General features: G+C 49.2%; 1 protein-coding gene across 2 annotated transcripts in view; it reads right to left on the bottom strand.

Moving 5' to 3' along the window:
• PORCN (porcupine O-acyltransferase) overlaps window positions 1–18,592 on the bottom strand; it is a 29,792-nt gene extending 11,200 nt beyond the window's left edge. Inside the window, exons 1-9 of one of the 2 annotated variants that reach the window (XM_048491115.1) lie at window positions 18,455–18,592; window positions 13,437–13,581; window positions 10,899–11,091; window positions 8,757–8,800; window positions 6,769–6,950; window positions 3,491–3,621; window positions 2,144–2,158; window positions 955–969; window positions 707–832 (exon numbers count right to left, since the gene is read on the bottom strand). In XM_048491115.1, the coding sequence (XP_048347072.1) occupies window positions 707–832; window positions 955–969; window positions 2,144–2,158; window positions 3,491–3,621; window positions 6,769–6,950; window positions 8,757–8,800; window positions 10,899–11,091; window positions 13,437–13,572 (842 nt within the window). In that variant the 5' untranslated portion in view covers window positions 13,573–13,581; window positions 18,455–18,592. The remainder of the gene's footprint in view (window positions 1–706; window positions 833–954; window positions 970–2,143; window positions 2,159–3,490; window positions 3,622–6,768; window positions 6,951–8,756; window positions 8,801–10,898; window positions 11,092–13,436; window positions 13,582–18,454) is intronic. The other variant, XM_048491117.1, reaches the window with a different exon arrangement.
• Between the last annotated feature and the right edge of the window lie 408 nt (window positions 18,593–19,000).

Genomic DNA, 19,000 nt, shown 5'->3' with positions numbered 1-19,000 from the left:
CTGGGAAAAAACACCATTTGGGGGGGAAATTTCCCACAACTGCTGCCTCCAAATTGAGGCAGCGCGTGGACGCCGCTGTTTTCCGGCACGCTGCTTTAAAAAAAACCTTACCTCTGTGTCTCTGCGTAGCTCCATCAGGACGAGGGGCCTGCCCTCCATTAGGACAGAGGCCCCTGCCCTCTGCCCCCCTCCATCATCCTGATGGAGCTACGCAGGGACATGGAGGCAAGTTTTTTAAAAAGCGGCATGCCTCGTGCTGAGGTGCTGCTGTGGGCCGTGGCAGCTCCTGGGCCACCCTTTCACAATTACACAAGCGTGCAAACGGCCCAAGGTGTCTTTTACGCCGGTGTTTTTTACGCCAGTGTCCCGCTGCACCCTGGGCCCATGTGGAGTCCACCTCGGACACGGAGTAATGGATTCAAGGGGCAGGAAAAGAGATTCCACTTAAACATTAGGAAGAACTTCCTGACGATAAGGCTGTTCAACTGTGAATGTCAGAATGTGGCGGAGTCTCCTTCTTTGGCGGTTTCTAAACAGAGGGAGTGCTTTGATTGTGTGTTCCTGCATGGCAGAGGGTTGGACTTGATGGCCCTTGCGGTGTCTTCCAACTCTATGATTCTATGATCTGCCCACCCAATCCGGATTGGGATGTTAGAAAGACAGAATCCCAGGGTGCCCTCGCCATCCCTTCTGGGGCATCGCTCACCATCTCAAGTGGTCTTTTTCCTCTGTGAAGCCGGCCCCTGCCAACGTGGCCGTTGTTTCGGACAGGAAGCCCACAAAATAGTTGCTGAAGTGGAAGGAACTGGCACTTTCATAAGCCCGGAGCCACCTGTGTCATGACAGAGGGAATCAGGCTTAGGATCTAGTGAATCTTGGTGCACACACACGCACACGCACGCACGCATGCACACACACCCCGAGAGCAGGAGACCCAAGGCCTGAAAAACGTACCTTACCATTGTGCTTCTGGCACCGTGGGGAAGTTGGAAGGAAAGGAAGAGTCAGAGGGTAAGACAGAGATCAAAAGAGCATCGGAGCCTTTTTACCATTTGAACCATGTGGGGGGTGGGGGGAGCCACAAAAGGCTGCGTAGTTCAGTGGCATTTGCTCAGGTTTGATTGAACTAGATGACCCCTCAGTACCCTTCCAGCTCTATGGCCCCTTCCGCACGGGCACTGTCTGGGGGTGCGTTCGCACAGACGGTCCCGTTAGGGGCGCAGGAGAAGGCACAGCTTTCGCCTTCCCCAACCAGCTTATCTGCTCCTGCTGGCTCCTGTCACATTGCAGAGGCCAGGGGACATGCCCCCCTGGCCAGAGCGACGGCGCTGGAGACGGAGGCCAGGGGGGCATTTCCCCTGGCCTCCGCAATGCGATGGGAGTCAGCAGGAGCAGGTAAGCTGGCTGGGGAAGGCGGGAGGGAAACGCCGCCTTCCAGCCACTGCCATTCGCACGGCAGCGGCTGGAAGGCGTCCCTTGTGAAAAACCTCGCTCGTGGAGCGAGGTTCAAAAGGGGCGTTTCCGTGCTGCTTGGGCGCCGCGAGCACAGCGCTGCTGTGTTGCAGCAGCGCCTGCTATGCGAACGCCTCCCCCGGGACGGCGTTTTTGCCATCCCTGGGACGCTCTATTCAGCTCGTGAGGAAAGAGCCCAAGTTTCTAAGATAGAGCCACAAAGCCAGGTAGTAGCCGCTACGACCCTCAGCCAGGAAAAGAGGAGCAAGCCCTTCTCCAAAGCCACTGATTAACAGAGAGATAAATCAGGCACAAACTAGCATGCCACTGAAGCACGAAGCAAGGCCGTCAGACGAGGTACAGACCAAACAATATTGACAAACACACCAGCTACAGAACGAGAGGAAAGGCCTCTGCAAACATACTGTGTCACAGAACGGGCCACGGTGAGACTGGACCAGAGAGCCACAGGACATGTCAGCTGCTGGGCCACAGAGAAAAATGGACTGCATGAGTGAGGATGGTGATGTCACAGAACGGGACGTCTCCCAGCCATTCTGCCAGTCGCTGAGCAAAATGGGCTGCCACGGATAACAGCTACAAAAACCACAGAACGTGCAAAGAAGAAAAGAATGAAAGCAAAGAGGTGATGGCCGCAGTGGCTGAAGGGAAATGTCACCGAGGCTGTTACCTGGTTCGGCGCTTTCTACGGCCAGAGACAGGATCCCCAACAAAAAGGAAGGGGAGGGAGAGAAAAGATGAAGGGAAGGACAGAAGAAGAGAAAGAAGTTGTTCATTAGGACATCTGACAGTGTAGCCATCAAGGGACGACAGCACCTTTAAAAGACCACCGCTTTTCTATCGTCTACAAGACAGAACCGCACCTTTTGGGATCTGACAGTCCCCGTCTCTACAGAGGTAAATAAGGTTTTCAGGCCCTTAAAAAGAGGCACGCCAGAGGGCTTATGGGTGAAAAGGCAGAGGAGCCCTCGTCCACAAATGCCCCCCTGACCCCACCCCCACGCCCCACATTCTGCACAGCGTGTCAGCCACATACTGCAGCTTGTTGGATAGTTAACAAATGGTCTGTTCAGGCTAAGGAAAGCACTGTTTTATTGTCAAAGGTTTTCACAGCTGGAATCAACTAGGTGTCATGGGTTTTCTGGGCTGTGTGGTTGTGGTGTGGTAGTTTTAGTTTTAGTGAACCTGTGGCTGGCATCTTAAGAACATAAGAACATAAGAACTAGCCTGCTGGATCAGACCAGAGTCCATCTAGTCCAGCATTCTGCTACTTGCAGTGGCCTACCAGGTGCCTTTGGGAGCTCACGTGCAGGATGTGAAAGCAATGGCCTGCTGCTGCTGCTGCTCCTGAGCACCTGGTCTGCTAAGGCATTTGCAATCTGAGATCAAGGAGGATCAAGATTGATAGCCATAGATTGACTTCTCCTCCATAAATCTTCAGAGGCATGTCACCATAAGATATGTTTCTTTCCAACGCACAGTATGGAGTGGCTATCTGTTTTATGCACCTCACAGGTGGGTGGGAGGTGTGGTGCATATGTCCAGGTAGTTCATTTGCATTTTCAGTACTGCTGTTGCACAGACCTGCTTCAGAAGTTGAAAATATCCAGGATAAGCCCTGTGTCGAACTGTATTCTATAGTCTAGTCTAGAACTCATGCTTCAGATAAAATAGGAATTCACAATTCCCATCAGCCCCCTGCCAGCATGGGCAAGTGGCCATGCTGACAGAGGCTGATGGGAATTGTAGTTCCTGAACATCTGGAGAGCCGCAGGTTCCCTACCCCTGGTCTAGTCGAAGGCTTTCACGGCCAGATTCCACTGGCTGTGGTGGGTTTTCCAGGCTGTGTGGCCTCCGTGGTCTGGTGGATCTTGTTCCTAATGTTTTCCCAGAATTTCCCCTCCCAACTGGAAAATATTGAATGGTTCACTTTTCCCAGCAAACTACTGACAGTGGTGGGAATCTGTGAGGGGACAATTCCCAGATGCAAAGCAATCGCTCCAAACGCCGGACTTACTTTTTGAGCAGTTTGTAGCTGTAGAGAGGTATGAAATAAGAGAAGAGGTAGGGGGACACGCAGGTAGACATGATGAGGCACACGAGGCTGAGGAAACAGCTCCGGCAGACCTTCTGGAACCAGGAAAAGCTCTGCGTGGAGAGAAACGACAGCACAGAGTCATCTGGGTTGGGTCCACCTGACTGGAAGTGGAGCTTGGTGTGTGTGTGTGTGTGTGCGAGCACGCAGCCAACGGTATAAAGCTGCAGCCAGTCAACCCAGCTGCTCAGTTTGATCCCAGCCTCAGCAAGGCTTGGGTTGAGCGTTCAACTGCAGGACAGCCAGTGTGGTGTTGTGGTTAAAAGCAGGTGGATTGTGATCTGGAGTGAACTGGCTGTTTGATTCCCCACTCCTCCACCTGAGTGGCAGAGGCTTATCTGGTGAACCAGCTGTGTTTCTGCACTCCAACATTCCTGCTGGGTGACCTTGCAGCAGTGGCGTAGGAGGGAGCAGCAGTGGCGTAGGAGGTTAGGAGCTCGTGTATCTAATCTGGAGGAACCGGGTTTGATTCCCAGCTCTGCCGCCTGAGCTGTGGAGGCTTATCTGGGGAATTCAGATTAGCCTGTGCCCTCCCACACACGCCAGCTGGGTGACCTTGGGCTAGTCACAGCTTCTCGGAGCTCTCTCAGCCCCACCCACCTCACAGAATGTTTGTTGTGAGGAGGGAAGGGCAAGGAGATTGTCAGCCCCTTTGAGTCTCCTACAGGAGAGAAAGGGGGGATATACATCCAAACTCTTCTTCTTCTTCTTCTTGTGCTACTCTCTCAGCCCCACCTGCCTCACAAGGTGTCTGTTGTGGGGAGAGGAAAGGAGCTTGTAAGCCACCTTGAGTCTCTTTACAGGAGACAAAGGTGGGAAATAAATCCAAATTGCTACTACTACTATGACTACTACTTCTACTTCTACTTCTTCTACTACTTCTTCTACTTCTTCTTCTTCTTCTTCTTTAGTTTAAAGCTGCACCCAGGGGAGCTGAGGCCAGCACCAAACGGCCCCCACCACCCCTGTGGAGTCCTGTGGAGTTTGGGGGCAGGACGAGCCCCGATGGCTGGCATTCAAGTGCACCCCTGCCCCTAATTCCATGGGGAGTTCAAGGGCGGGGCACAGTTGCGAGGGACGGGGCACCGCTGTGCGGGGAATGGTCGGCACCAAGGGTAAGCCCTGGCCCAATTTTACAAAGGTATGCCCCTGGGTCCTTAGCATTGATTTTTATTTTACAATATGTTTCAGAATTTGCGGTAAAATGTGTGCTGCTCTTCAGTCATGAAACATCCACTTGTCCTGAATGGGGCCTCTGTGGGAACCATGGCACCCACCATCGCCTCGCCTGTGGCCGGCCAAGTGTTTTTTGCAAATGGGCCAAGCCATGTGCCCAGCAGGGTTTCTGCTGGGTCACTAGAGAGTTGAATAGGATGTGCAGGTTTTTTAAAAAATTGCTTTGGCCGCAGCTGACACCACAGCACGAGTGTCTTCACCCTGTGAGTAAAGAGAAGCTGGGGCCGCCATTTTGTGGCTGGCCCTGCCTCTTGTGGCAGCCGCGTTGTGGTTGTGCCACCAAGTGGTGTCAGAATTCCAGAGGTGCCCACTGGCTCAAGAAGGTTGGGGACCCTTGCATTAATCCATCGTAGGGTCAGTTGTCTAGAGTGGCTGTTCAGGGTGGAGGAAAGTTCATTTACAAGCACAAGGACAATCAAAGGATATACATTCTTATTTTATCTATACATTTTCAGATCTTGTGCCAAACAAACCACAAGTGACTTCTCACAATCTTATAATCATTATTTCAAAACAATTACTGATCTGTGATCAAGGTGTCTCCCCTGCCAGGTAAGTATATTTTTACTCTGTGTACTGCAAGTTGTGCAATAATGATCTTCTTATTGCATCTGGAATTCTGGACACACATTGGTTTTTATGCCTAATAAAGGTTTTGGATTTGGATTTGGATTTACTGATCTGTAAGAAGTACTCAGGAGCAGGGGGACGAACAGGAGTAGGAAGAGGAGTTTGGATTTATACCCCACTTTTGTCTCCTACAAGGAGTCTCAAAGCATTGTCAAAGGCTTTCACGGCCAGATCTGGTGGGTTTTCCAGGCTGTGTGGCTGTAGTCTGGTGGAACACAAACAGGTGTGCGGCGTGAAACTAATTAACCCAGGAAATTGCGCAGCACACCGGCTGGCTGGTAGTGAAAACATAAACAATTATGGTCAAATAAATAACCTACTATCGTCTCAAAAACTCAGATGTATCTGATTGGCATAAGTTCTTAAACTATTGGTACAATTGCATCCCAATTCTTAAATATAAAGAGGTATAGTTCATAAGAAGCTAGATTCCTTATTCAGTGCTCTGTATCAAAAACAGCAGAATGCAAACCACAAAAGTCCATTAACAGAATGTGGTGCCAGCAAATTCTTGCCAAAGAGTTCGAGTGCTGCTCAGCCGTTGCGAAATTCAAGCGTCACTGTTTACAAGCTGCTCCGCTGTGGCAATGCAAGCCTCGATTAATGATGATATGAACAGTTCAATTCAAACGCGCGTGTCGTTTTGCCAATGTACACCATATTACATGGGCATCTAATAAGGTAGACACAGTTAGTAGTATTACAATTAGTAAATTCTTTTCATGTCCACTTGAAACCTGAATAGGAGTCTACTATCAAGTTGGTATTCATGGAAAGAGAACAACTTGATAGTAGACTCCTATTCAGGTTTCAAGTGGACACGTGCTATCAAATTTCCGGGGTTAATTAGACACTGATGCAAACCAGAAAACAAATATTTACATAAAAACACTCTTGGTTTTATATCATGAACATGAGACACTCAAAAAAGCCCCCCTTGGCTCACTTTCTAAAACACTTGGTGAGCACAGGACAGGTGCTGGCCGATGAGCACCACGCTGCACAACCTTGGCTTAAGTGATGCAAGAATCACACAGTCTTGAAAGGGAACCGGCGAGGAATCTGCTTATTAAATTCAGTGAAGAAATATGCTTTACATTTAACAATTTAAATTGTTGCATCAAGGTTTTTGTTATTTTGCTCAACCTTGGCTGCCTTCCAGCCAAATGGTTTCCAAATATACCAGGAAGGAAGTCCTGTCTCTCTGGATGAGTCTCAGGACACAGCAGGACAGACAGCGCACTCCAGAACTCTTGAACGATCCATCAAAGCAGCTAAATCTGGACCCTCCCAGGCAGCAAGGATTTGTTTGCCCGGCTATGCCAAGAACTTACCATTTTCCTGCTCTCCACAGCCTGTAGATAAGTGCGGAAGCGGAACCAGGGCCCAAAGATGACCGTTCCAACAAAGTAGATGTAACCCATGAATTCCACTGGGGAAGGAATGGACAGCACCTCACCCCGGTCCAGATCGAAGCCCAGAGACACCGCCTTCATGGCCACAATCATCTGGGCTCCTGTGCAGAAATGGAAAAGGAGTGTGGTATTTGTGTGGAACTTCCACAAGATGTGGTGCTGACCACCCATTTGGAGGAACAGAGTTTGGTTTAGGGGGTCCAAAGTTATGGACCCACAAAGGAGGTGCCCCATCCCCATTCTTTGCTAAGGAGATGGGGGCTACCCTTTTGAGGGTCCAAAGTTATTGAACCAAACTGCACCCTGAACCAAACTGCACCAAACCTGGGGGGTGCCATCATGACAGTCTCCAGATGATACCCTGAAATTTTGGTGCTGATATGTCCAAGAATGCCCTCCCTGCAGGAACATCCCCGAAATTTGCCCAAGAATCTTTGTTCTCCATTGAGTTTTCTGCATTGCTGTCAATGGGGGTTGCAGGCTGGGGGGGGGGGACATTTCTGAAGGCACAGACTCAAAATTTTCAGGGTCTCATCAGGAGACTGCCCTAGTGATACCCCCCAGGTTTGGTGCAGTTTGGTTTTGGGGGGCCAAAGTTATGGACCCTCAAAACTGTAGCCCCCATCTCCTATTAGCTCCCATTGGAAACAATGGGGGATGGGGGCACCCCGTTTGGGAGTCCATAACTTTGGACTCCCTGAACCAAACCTCACCAAACTTGGGAGGTAGCATAAGGACACTCTCCTGATGATACGCTGAAAATTGCGCCCCCTACAGGCCAGAAATGGAAAACCACTAAAAATACCCAAAAATGAACCCTGCATTTTGATGCCCCCCACAAGGTGATGCCCTGGGCAGCTGCCCACCTTGCCCAATGGGCATTATGCCCCTGCTGGCAGGCACCAAGAAACATCTCAACAGGCACCACAGGCCTTGAAGGCAGCACGCTCGCTGGGGTCCCCTGCTTCCCCGCCATGTTCCTATTTTCCGGCAGCCGAAAAGGAAAAGCATGCCCCCATATTAGCAGAACTGTTGAAAAGGACTTTGGAAATTGCTGCAAAGTGAGCTATTACAGAAGAAAGTCAACTCCCAAACTAACACATTTATTAAGAAACGGTTGCTCTTTGTTACAGACCATCATGTTCAGAATGAATATACAACCAGATTATTATTTTTTTCAGTGTCAATAGGGATAGATTGGATCTATGAAATATTTGTTTATTTTCTGGGTTTTTTATTAACTGTGTTTGTATAGGTCAGTGTTGGTGAACCTTTTTGAGACCGAGTGCCCAAATTGCAACCCAAACCCCACTTATTTATCGCAAAGTGCCAACCCGGCAATTTAACCTGAATGCTGAGGTTCTAGTTTAGAAAAAACCGGTTGGCTCCCTCTTCCTCCAGCCCACTTGCTCGAGCAGGGGCCAGCCTGCTCTAGTCTCCAGCAAGTCCCGCGCGCACTGCTCTGTGCCTCTCTAGCATCTCTGCCTCCTCTGCACCCTCCCCCCTTGGGCAGCAGCCACCCAGAGCACAGGCACCAGGCCCACCAGACAAGTCCTCCCTGCTCACCGCAGTGCGCGCACATCGTGCTCAGTGTCCCAGGCCAGCCTAGATATGTGTGTGTGGGGGGGGTGATTTTCCGCTCCCCCACATGACGAATTCTGTGTGTGAGTGCCCACGGAGAGGGCTCCAGTGCCACCTCTGGCACCCGTGCCATAGGTTCGCCATCACTGGTATAGGTTAATGTGTGTGAACTTGTTTTAAAAAGAGAGATGTGAACACTACATCACAACAGCCATTTCTGCTCTTTCTTCTGCACTCAAGTTTATTGGCCCAGGGACACACCGACCCTCCCAACACAGAATCCTTAGCCTGCACCGTATCGGAGAAGCAATCCATGAAAAACATACCTCTCATCTTATGCCAGGTCACAGTGTCTACCATGTGCAGCTCCCTGCAAGGAGTCAGAAAAGGATATCTTTGTCAATCAGTAACGCTCTTTCTTTCTTTCTTTCTTTCTTTCTTTCTTTCTTTCTTTCTTTCTTTCTTTCTTTCTTTCAAAATCCCCCATCAGTCTCTCCTAACAGACAGCCTCCCCAGACACCTTTTCCAGTGGACATTCCAGTAAGTAGGAACATCACTGATCTCAAAGAGCTGGCGCCAGCATAACCACCCGCCAAGGTCCAGGGCTTATGGTGGGACCCACTGCCACTCACCTCTCGCCCATGCGCCTGTCTTGCCCCCTACCAACGCACCTCCTCCCACTTGACACTCTACTGTCATACTCATCTGCCATACACACTGTGCAGTATCACTGGGAAAGGTGTATAGGATGGAATAATATTGATTGTTCATAAGCTACTGCCTCCTGAACTGAACAGTGTGGCACTCTGGGAAAAAATTGAGATGGCAGCATGGTGTAGCGGTTAAGAGCAGGAGGACTCTAATCTGCAGAACCAGGTTTGATTCCCCACTCCTCCGCATGAGCGGCAGAGTCTTATCTAGTGAACTGGATTTGCTTCCTCCCTCCTATATTCCTGCTGGGTGACCTTGGGCTAGTCACAGTTCTCTCGGAACTCCCTTGACCCCACCTACCTCACAAGGCTTCTAAGCAAGACTGATGCCGTTTTTTCTTGCTCAGAGCCATCAATGAACTGTTCTATCTGCGGAGTTAATAGAATAACCAAGAAACCTTAGAAGCTGTTACAGGCAGCTGAGCAGGACTGCTTAGCCCACAGTCTGAGGGAAAACAAACTTCAGACACGCATGGAAGGCCGCTACCTGTGAGCCTGGGCTGTGGCAAATGATTGGACGTGCTGCGTTGCCCTGCTGTCTTGCTGGTGGAAGAGGAGACGACGTGACAGAGGTGTAGCCAAGGAAAACGGAGCCTGTTTCAAAATCTGAGTTTTGCCCCCCTCCCCCCAATGGGTGGCCACTGTGATGTTGGAATCCACCCCCAAACAGCATCACTTTCAAGGGTGTTTAAACTAGGGAGCCCAGATTCTCCTTTTAAATCCACCTTAAAGGGAGAATCTGGGGTCCCCAGTTTAAACAACAGTGAAAGTGATGCTGTTTGAGGGTGGATTCTCCCCCACCCTGAAACAGCATCACTTTCAATGTTTAAACTGGGGACCTCAGATTCTCCCTTTAAATCCATGCCAAAGGAGGTGGATTTAAAATGAGAAACTGGGGAAATTTGGGGGGTGCCTGCTGTCAGGGGACTCTCCTGATGATGCCACCCAGGTCTGGTGAAGTTTGGTTCAGGGGGTCCAAAGTTATGGACCCTCAAAGGTGTAGCCCCCATCTCCTATTAACTCCCATTGGAAACAATGGGGATGGGGCACCCTCTTTGGGAGTCCATAACTTTGGACCCCCTGAACCAAACCTCACTTAACTTGGGTGGTATCATCAGGAGAGTCTCCCAAAAAATCCCTGAAATGTTGGTGCTGCTAGCCTAAAAATTGTGCCCCCTGTAGGGCAAAAACTGAAAAAACACTAAAAAATACAACCCCCCCACAAACGAACCTGAATTTTTTGTGGGGCCCCCCCGGAGCAATGCGCACCCCCTGGTCCCCTGGCAGCTACACCTCTGCGATGTGGCAAGGATGTAAAATGAGGTATAAGTACATACATGTATGTAAGTGACATAGTAGTTAGGAAGGATTTTTTGGCCATGGCATAACAACATCTTAATCTTTTAATGGCCTCTGACTGAATCATTTGAATTACAAACTCTTCATTGGGACCCAATTTTTTTTCCCTGTCATCCTCTTTGGTCTGACTTCTTCCATAGTGACTCAGCCTCAAACATTCCTAGCAAACAGCAGAGGCTTTCTTCTTTGCGCCCCTCTTATGAGACCCACACTTCTTTCACCCCCATGCCTTGTCATGGAGGCCTCCATGTTCCAAAACTACATGCGTCTCCTCTGAAGTAGCTTGGTATGCTGCTCCATTCTCAAATCATCCCTGCAGCGGATCATTTACCCCAACCTGTTTGTGAGCGCCCCTTTGTGTTCACCAACCCCACTTCCGCCCCTGACCCTCTGACTCACCCCATCAGCAAATAGATCAGGATTGTGATGGAGAGCAGGACGCCCCGCTGGGTCGAGTGGCGGCACAGGAACAGCACGAGGTAGCACAAGAGGCTCAGGAGGACGACCCACACCATCTGCAGCTGGAAGAAGTGGTAGAGGACGTAGAAGCCGGCAGCCACAGTGCTGAGGTGTTTGGCATAAGAGGGCAGAGCTGTGCGGGAAAGGCCAAGGAGGAGAGGGGAAGGTCAGAGAAGGAGGACGATCAGAGACACCCCTGTTCCCCCAGCACCCTGCTGATCTTCGGTGAGAGAGAAGGAACTTGTGGAGAATATTCCTCCACACTGAGGGTCAATAGTCCCTCTTACCATTGCAGACAACTGTGTGGAAGTTCCCTGCTGGCAACCACCCAATCTACCGGGTACCAATGCGGTGTCTGCGTGGCCTGTGGCTCACAGAGAATGCGGCGCAGAGTCATTCACCACTACATCGGACAACCCATTATCAATAAAGGCAAGAGCTAGAACTAGACAGGTAAAGGAAATCTGGAGGATGTTGACTGAGAACGGAAGATGGTTTTTAGGGGAAACATGAACATGGCATGAAGAGATTGGGAGATGCTGGGATCCAGACAGAGAAACAGAGTCTGCGGTTCCCCTCTTATTGGACTTCATGCCATAGCACCTGCCCATGCCCATTCTGGAGCCCACCAAGGGGTTTAGAAAGGTGGGACTTCTGCTCAGCGAGGCTTCTGATTGACCCCTGGAGATCTGACTGGCTGTGCAGATATTTAAAAACATTGACTTTGGCCGTGGCTGCCACCACAGCACAAAGGTCTTCACTGTGTGACTGTAGGTAAGCTGTGGCAGCCATTTTGTAGCTGTGTCCATCACACTGTGTCAGAATTTAAAAGGCTCAAAAAAGGTTGGGGACCCCTGATCTAGGGCATTCTTATCCCCTTTCCCTCAAGGAACCTAGAGTGGTTTACATGGCTTTCCCTTCCTCACTGCATCATTACAACAACCCTGACAGGTAAACAGTGCTAGGAGACGTGACAGGCCCAAGGTTTCCTGTTGAACTCCATGGGCACTCTGGGTATTTAAGCCCCAGTCTCCCACATCCTAAAGCAGTGTTGCCCAGTGGACCCCAAGTTATTTCAGCCTGTGAGCACCTTTGGAATTCTGACACAGCACGGTGGGCCCAACCACAAAATGGCTGCCACCCGACTCCTACCAGCCACAAAATGTCAGAATACCAGACTCATACCAGCCACATTTCTCCCAGAATGCAGACAAAAATAAGCATGAGCTAGCTAAGAAACCCTCATCTGGCAGTATCTCTCTTCACTTTGCAGACATATAAAGTATTTATGCAGAAGGGAAAAAATGATCCCTTACATAAAACCACTGTCTGTGTTATACCCTGCATGTAAAACTTCAAAAAGTCCAACTTGGCTCACTTTCTAAAAGACTTGGTGGGCACCAGGACAGATGCTGGCGCATACTATGGCACATACTATGGTGGCCACGGGCACCCTGGTTGAATCAGTGCCCTGTTCCAGCAACCTCCTCCATCCCAATCTTAGCCTTGTTTCCCCTCTGTTGATGCTGCTGACAAATTATTTATTTATTTATTATTTATTTATTAGGTTTATAGACCGCCCTCCCCCGAAGGGCTCAGGGCGGTGAACAATATAAAGAGCAATATAAAATTATCTTTACATGCACCCTAAACTGTGGCCTTTGTACCCCACGATGCACACTGCCAACATTTATGTTTGGGAGGGGGGGATGATTATCCATCAATGACAGCACCTGAGTTTGCAGAGCAGCGATCAGCTTCACAAGTCTACAAGAAAGCTGGATTCATACCCACCTTCTCCTCTGCCAGCCTAAAGATGCAATGCAGGGTCAGAAAACAGGAGGAGGATACAGGTGCATTGGGACAGAATGCGGGAAGAAAATATGGAATTGCAATGCAGGTTTCTGGAAGAGCCTGCTAAGTATGCATCTGGGAATTCACTGGAAGAAAGGCTTGACCAAATTGGGTTGCCCAGGAGGACAGCAGAGGGAAGGGGCTGATGGCCTGTACCAGAGGCGTAGCTGGGAAAAACTGCGCCCAGGGCAGACTCCACATTTTCTACCCCACCCCCATGGGCACCCACTTACCTGGCGCTGAGCCAGCCCCACTTCTCATGGAGAGGGACGTGTGAGCGGGGCTGGCCCAGCACGCCAAGGAGGAGGCGGGGTCAGTGCATCCATGGGACACGCCAAGAGAGGGGCGCATGCAGCTGCCTCTGCCGGGCCTGGCGAGGGGGGAAGAAGGACACGCCCCTCCTCCTTCCCCCCTCACCCTGCCAGGCTCAGCAGAGGCCCTAAGAGGCCTGCCTGGGCAGTACTTGACTGCTCCACGCCATGGCCAGGTCGTCTGCTACCTGAGTGCCTCTCGGCCCGAAGTGTGGGGGGCGATTTTCAGCCCCCCACGGGACTTAACAGGGCACGCCCGGGGCATTTGTCCCCGGACGTCCCCATTGCACCTGCACCACTGGCCTGTACTTACCCAACCTCCAAAGGAGACGGCACACCAGGCACAAGAGCAGAAGCGTCCAAACCTGTTCGAAACCCTGCTGAGCGGTGGGCAGCACGCAGCCACTCAGCAGCTGCTGGTAGAATTCTTCACGGGTGAACGTGGCCATGGCCACAGCCTGGAAGAGGGAGAAGAAAAAGGCTACTGAGGGGTGAAAGGTATGAGGAAAAGCCTGCCAAAATTTGCCCCCAGTGGCACTCAGCATCCATTTACTTGCATACAGGAGCAGAAACATGGGATACCCACTGTACCATTCTCAATGTCTGAGTCATTCTAGCCCAGGAGTTGTGGGCCTTGTTGAACATGTGGGCATTTGGGGGATTTTGAGATGGGGGCACTGCTGTAAAATACTCGCTCCAGGAGATAATCACAAAATGGTTGCCATGGGGGTGGACGTAGAAAGTGCTGTCAATTTTATTTATTTTATTTATTTTATTATTAGATTTAATATACCGCCCTATCCCCGCAGGGCTCAGGGCGGTGCACAGAAAACATCATGTATAAAAACATCATATATAAAACATAAAAACAATATAAACAGCAAGAATTAAGCTAAAACAGCGCCCCGCGAAACCCTTACATAACCCTCCTGAAAAGAAATAGAGAGAGAATAATGGGTCCTGACGATGTTAGGGACCCATAGAAAGCAGGGGAGTGCGCTGGGGCACCTTCAGCGGCTGGTCTCTCCAAAGGCCCGGTGGAACAACTCAGTCTTACAGGCCCTGCGGAATTCCCCAAGGTCCCGCAGGGCCCGGACAGCTGGCGGAAGAGTGTTCCACCAGGCCGGTGCCAGAGCCGTAAAGGCCCTGGCCCGAGTGGAGGCCAGCCGCGTCATCGAGGAGGAGAATTTGCAGCTGACTGTAGGGTTTCCAAGGCAAGAGACAAACAGAGATGGTTTACCATGGCCTTCTTCTGCAGAGTGACCCTGAAATTCCCTGGTGGTCTCCCCCACCTAAGGACTAAACAGAGCCCAACCTTGCTCATCTTCTGAGATCAGGCTAGGGTGCACCGTCGATACTGGGGCTGATTCCAAAATATTGGGAGGTTGGGAGGATTCAAAAATATTGGGAGGCAAGCATCTTCCTATTAGGGGGGCAGAATGGGAGCACCCTGTAGAAAAAAATCAGGTCCTCCCATGTTCTGCTGAATTACCTCCTGCTTCAGTGAGGTGGAAGAAAGTCACAATTTGCTCTTTTGCTTTGAGAATGTCTGAGATGCTTTGTCAGAGAAGTAACGGGAACTGGGAAACAATGGCAGTGGGCAACAAGTTGGGAATCACTGATCTAGCTGAAGGCTTCTGTTCCAAGGGACTAAGGATCACAGCCAGTGGTGGGATCCAAAAATTTTAATAACAGGTTCCGATGGTGGTGGGATTCAAACAGTGGCGCCACTGCACACACGCACCTCCAGTCCCTATTGGGCAAGGAGGTTGCTTTAGTAACCCCTTCTCAGCACTCAGAAAAAATTAGTAACCACTTCTAGAGAAGTGGTGAGAACTGGTTGGATCCCACCTCTGATCACAGCCATTAGTTGATTCTGCACACCCAACTCCTGCAAGCCATCCTAGTGATTCCCATGGATCCAAACAACTACCAACAGGACAGTCGTGATGCACATAATCTGTAGACAGGAATTTTACCCCCAACTCCCTCAGCTGCCCATAGGTCAGTGACAGAGAATGCTTTATATACAAAATAATGATAACAACAACTGGAACTCTGAAAGAGGAAACAGAATTACTGATTTTAGACACTCAAGAGCAGGCCATTAGGACAAATACAATCAAGGCCAGAATAAAAAAATCCTCAGATGATGCAAAGTGCAGACTCTGCAAGGAAGCTGATGAAACTGTAGATCATGTCCTCAGCTGCTGCACAAAGATGGCCCAGACTGAGTACAAACAGAGGCACTACTCAGTGGCCAAGATGATCCACTGGAATGTATACGAGAATTACATTAGGACAGCTAACAACTGGTGGAACATTGTCCAGAGAAAGTCATGGAAAACGAGACGGTCAAGATCTTGTGGGACCTTTGAATCCAAAGGGACAAAATGTTGGCACACAATACACCGGACATCACAGTGATCGAGGACAAGAAAGTGACCATCATTGACATAGTAGTACCTGGTGACAGCAGGGTCGATGAAAAAGAACATGAGAAGGTCACTAAATACCATGATTTGAAAACTGAGATGCAGCGTCTATGGCACAAACCAACTGAGGTCATCCCAGTGGTAATTATCACCCTGGGTGCCTTTTTGAAAACACTACGGTGGCACTCGAAACATCTTCAAATCGACAAAATCAACATCTGTCAGATTCAGAAGGCGCGAATACTACACTGATACATTACAGTGTCCTGGGCCTCTGGGAGAGGCTCAAATTGCAATGAAAGGCCAACAACCAGGTAAAGAACTGGCAGCTGTGTCACTAAACAACATTTAATAATAATAATAATAATAATAATAATAATAATAATAATTCATCACACAGTTCTAGATGCTAGGGAAGTGTCCGACGTGTGATGTAATACAAAATCCAGCATATTGATCTTGTTTGCTGTGTATAACTGTTTTTGTATCAATAAAATAATAATTCAAAGATGTTTTAAGTGCTGCCCTAGTGTGCATTACAACTTCCTAGGTCTCTGGGTGAGGCTCAAATTGTAATGAAGGCCAACAACCAGCTAAAGACCTGGCAGCTGTGAAATCTACCATAATAATAATAAATAATAATAATTCGAAGATGTTTCAAGTGCTGCCCTAGTGTACATTACAACTTCCTAGGTCTCTGGGTGAGGCTCAAATTGTAATGAAGGCCAACAACCAGCTAAAGATCTGGCAGCTGTAAAATCTACCATAATAATAATAATAATAATAATAATAATAATAATAATAATAATAATAATAATAATAATAATAATAATAATAATAATAATATTATTATTTCCAAGTTCAATTCCTGGTATTATCAGTTAAGGCTCTTATATAGCATGCATCTTTCTCCTCTTCCTGAGACTTTTGAAGCTGGCCTGATGCCAGTCATTAACCATACAAATTTAACTTTACCTAAATTTTAAAATCAAAGGACAGAATATTTGAAAACCAATAATAATGAACTGAAAACAACTCTAACCAAGAAGATAGCGTTGTGAAAACTCACATACATGAAAAACAACTCCCGACTAACCAAAAACAAACTAATAATGCAGAAACTGGTCAACGAACTTCTAAGGATTGCTGATTGTCCAAAGATGAATTGTTCCATTGCATTGAAAAGTCTTATCTATGTACTGTGATTCATGAAGTTTATCTTGAAACTTAAATTACTTCAGTTCGTTGAGCAGTTTCCCTGCCTTGGGTTTACACTCCAACAGTGAGAAGATTACGAAGCCACCCAGCCACGACTTCCCAGTTTGGGGAGGCGCTTTTGAGGCCAGCGTTCATGGAGCCATTTGAGCATTATCACTTGGTTGCTTTTGGATAGTCTGGAGTTTTGTTTTTGGTGATGTATATGGGTTTTCACAACGCTATCTTCTTGGTTGCGACGTAGATTGTGAGCACTCTCAATTCAATTCAATTTGTTGGACTCACTAGGCCAGCCCACATCTTCCGGGCTCAGGGCTGCTAACATCAGGTGAATAAATTACCTATAAAACACCCAGTGCTTAGATAGGTTTTCTTTGCTTGACTTCTTTGCCTTTAACTCGGTGGTGAGAGCTAGCGACCCAGGGGGCACAGCCCCCTCTCCTTCCCTCTGAAGAGAGGCTTTTTGTTAGCTCCTTCAGCGCAGGTGAGTGCTAAGTAACACTTCCTTGTGATTCCGGTTAGAGCGCCAGCAAACATTGTTTTCAGTTTATTACTATAGGTCAGTGGTGGTGAACCTTTGGCACTCCAGATGTTATGGGAATTGTAGTCCATAACATCTGGAGTGCCAAAGGTTCGCCACCACGGCTATAGGTTTTCATATATTCAGTCCTTTGCCGGTCAGAGCAAGCAATACTGAAACAGACGGCTGAGTGGTCTAATCCTGAATGCTTTTGAGTGGAAGGGCAGCCCTGAAGTGAATAGCATGTGCGCGAGCACTCACACACACACACACGAATAGGGTTGCCAGCTCCAGGCTGGGAAATTCCTGGAGATTCTGGGATGAAGTCTGAGGAAGGCAGGGTTGGCAAAGGGATGAGGCCTCAGCTGGGTGCAAAACCACAGACTCCACCCTCCTCCAAAACAGCCCTTTCTCAAAGGGACCAGGACTCTGTGGTCTAGAATTCAGCTGTAATCCCGCCTGGAAGCGGGCAACTTGACACAGGAAGAAGGAAATGAGGAACGGCAGGAAGGAATGAGGAGAAACTGGATGCATTTATTTGTAAAATGATCTCCAAAGCTTTCTAGGTTCTTAGACAGACCCAGACAAAGGAAACTGAACAGGGGTCTGCAACCTGGGCTCCCCAGATGTTCATGGACGACAATTTCCATCAGTCCCTGCCAGCATGACCACGCTGATGGGATTTGTAGTCCATGAACATCTGGAGAGCTGCAGGTTGCAGACCCCTGGACTCAGAACGTGAGCCAATGCCTAAATAGGGGAGCCAATCACTACAGTATAGCCCCCCCCCCACACACACACACACAAACCCCAGTGGACACTGGCGCACTGTCCCAAAGACCTGGATTCTTGGATAGGAGGGAGGCATTGGTGGGAACCGCTGTGCGTTGGCCCTGCCCATCCAGATGAGATGGCGGCAGGGGTTGAAAGGAACCTCTGCCCTGGAGGGATGCAGATGTAGGGGGAGAAATCTCTTGTGGATTTCGCCCTGATCCTGCATTGCAGAAGGCCTGGGGAGAGAGCAGCACCATGCCCTTCGCCGCTGCCCTGCTTCTGCCCGCCCCCCACGCCCGCCTCGTCCCTTAAGGCCAGATGTTCCCTAGCCTAGTTCATCCAGCTGTGCATCTTAAAGAGACAGGCACTGGATTCTTTCCAACTCACCTATGAGCTCTCCTCCTCCTCCTCTCCACCACCCTCCTTTTATTCTGCGCGTCAGTTTCGGCTCTTTGCTCTTCCAAAGAAATGCAAGCAAAAGATGCCGGAGAAGGGAACGCGGGTTGGGGGTGGGAAAGAGGGGAAATAATCCCTTTTAAAACGGGCGACCAATAGGCATGCCGATGAGGAAGAGTCGGGGCTCCTGAGGGGCCAATGGGATGGAAGACAGGGGGCGGGTGCAAGAGGGCAGCAAGGCAGGAAAAGGGGGGAGAGGAAATTCCCTTTCCTCTAGGAGTTCCTGGGTTCGATTCCCTGCAGCCCTCTTTTCAGCCCCTTCTCGACCTTGCAAAAGCATTGCCTAGAAACTGGAAAGTCATTAAATAAGAAGCAAGCCTTCCACAGTACAAGTCTCCTTTCTTTCTTTCTTTCTTTCTTTCTTTCTTTCTTTCTTTCTTTCTTTCTTTCTTTCTTTCTTTCTTTCTTTCTTTCTTTTTCTTTCATCACACTGTCTGGAGGAGCAAAGGAAATAAAAGGGATGGGGTAGGGTGGGTA

Source organism: Sphaerodactylus townsendi, linkage group LG03, assembly GCF_021028975.2.
Source record: "Sphaerodactylus townsendi isolate TG3544 linkage group LG03, MPM_Stown_v2.3, whole genome shotgun sequence".
Classification (NCBI taxonomy): Eukaryota; Metazoa; Chordata; class Lepidosauria; order Squamata; family Sphaerodactylidae; genus Sphaerodactylus; species Sphaerodactylus townsendi.
This window is presented reverse-complemented; position numbering and strand designations above follow the sequence as displayed.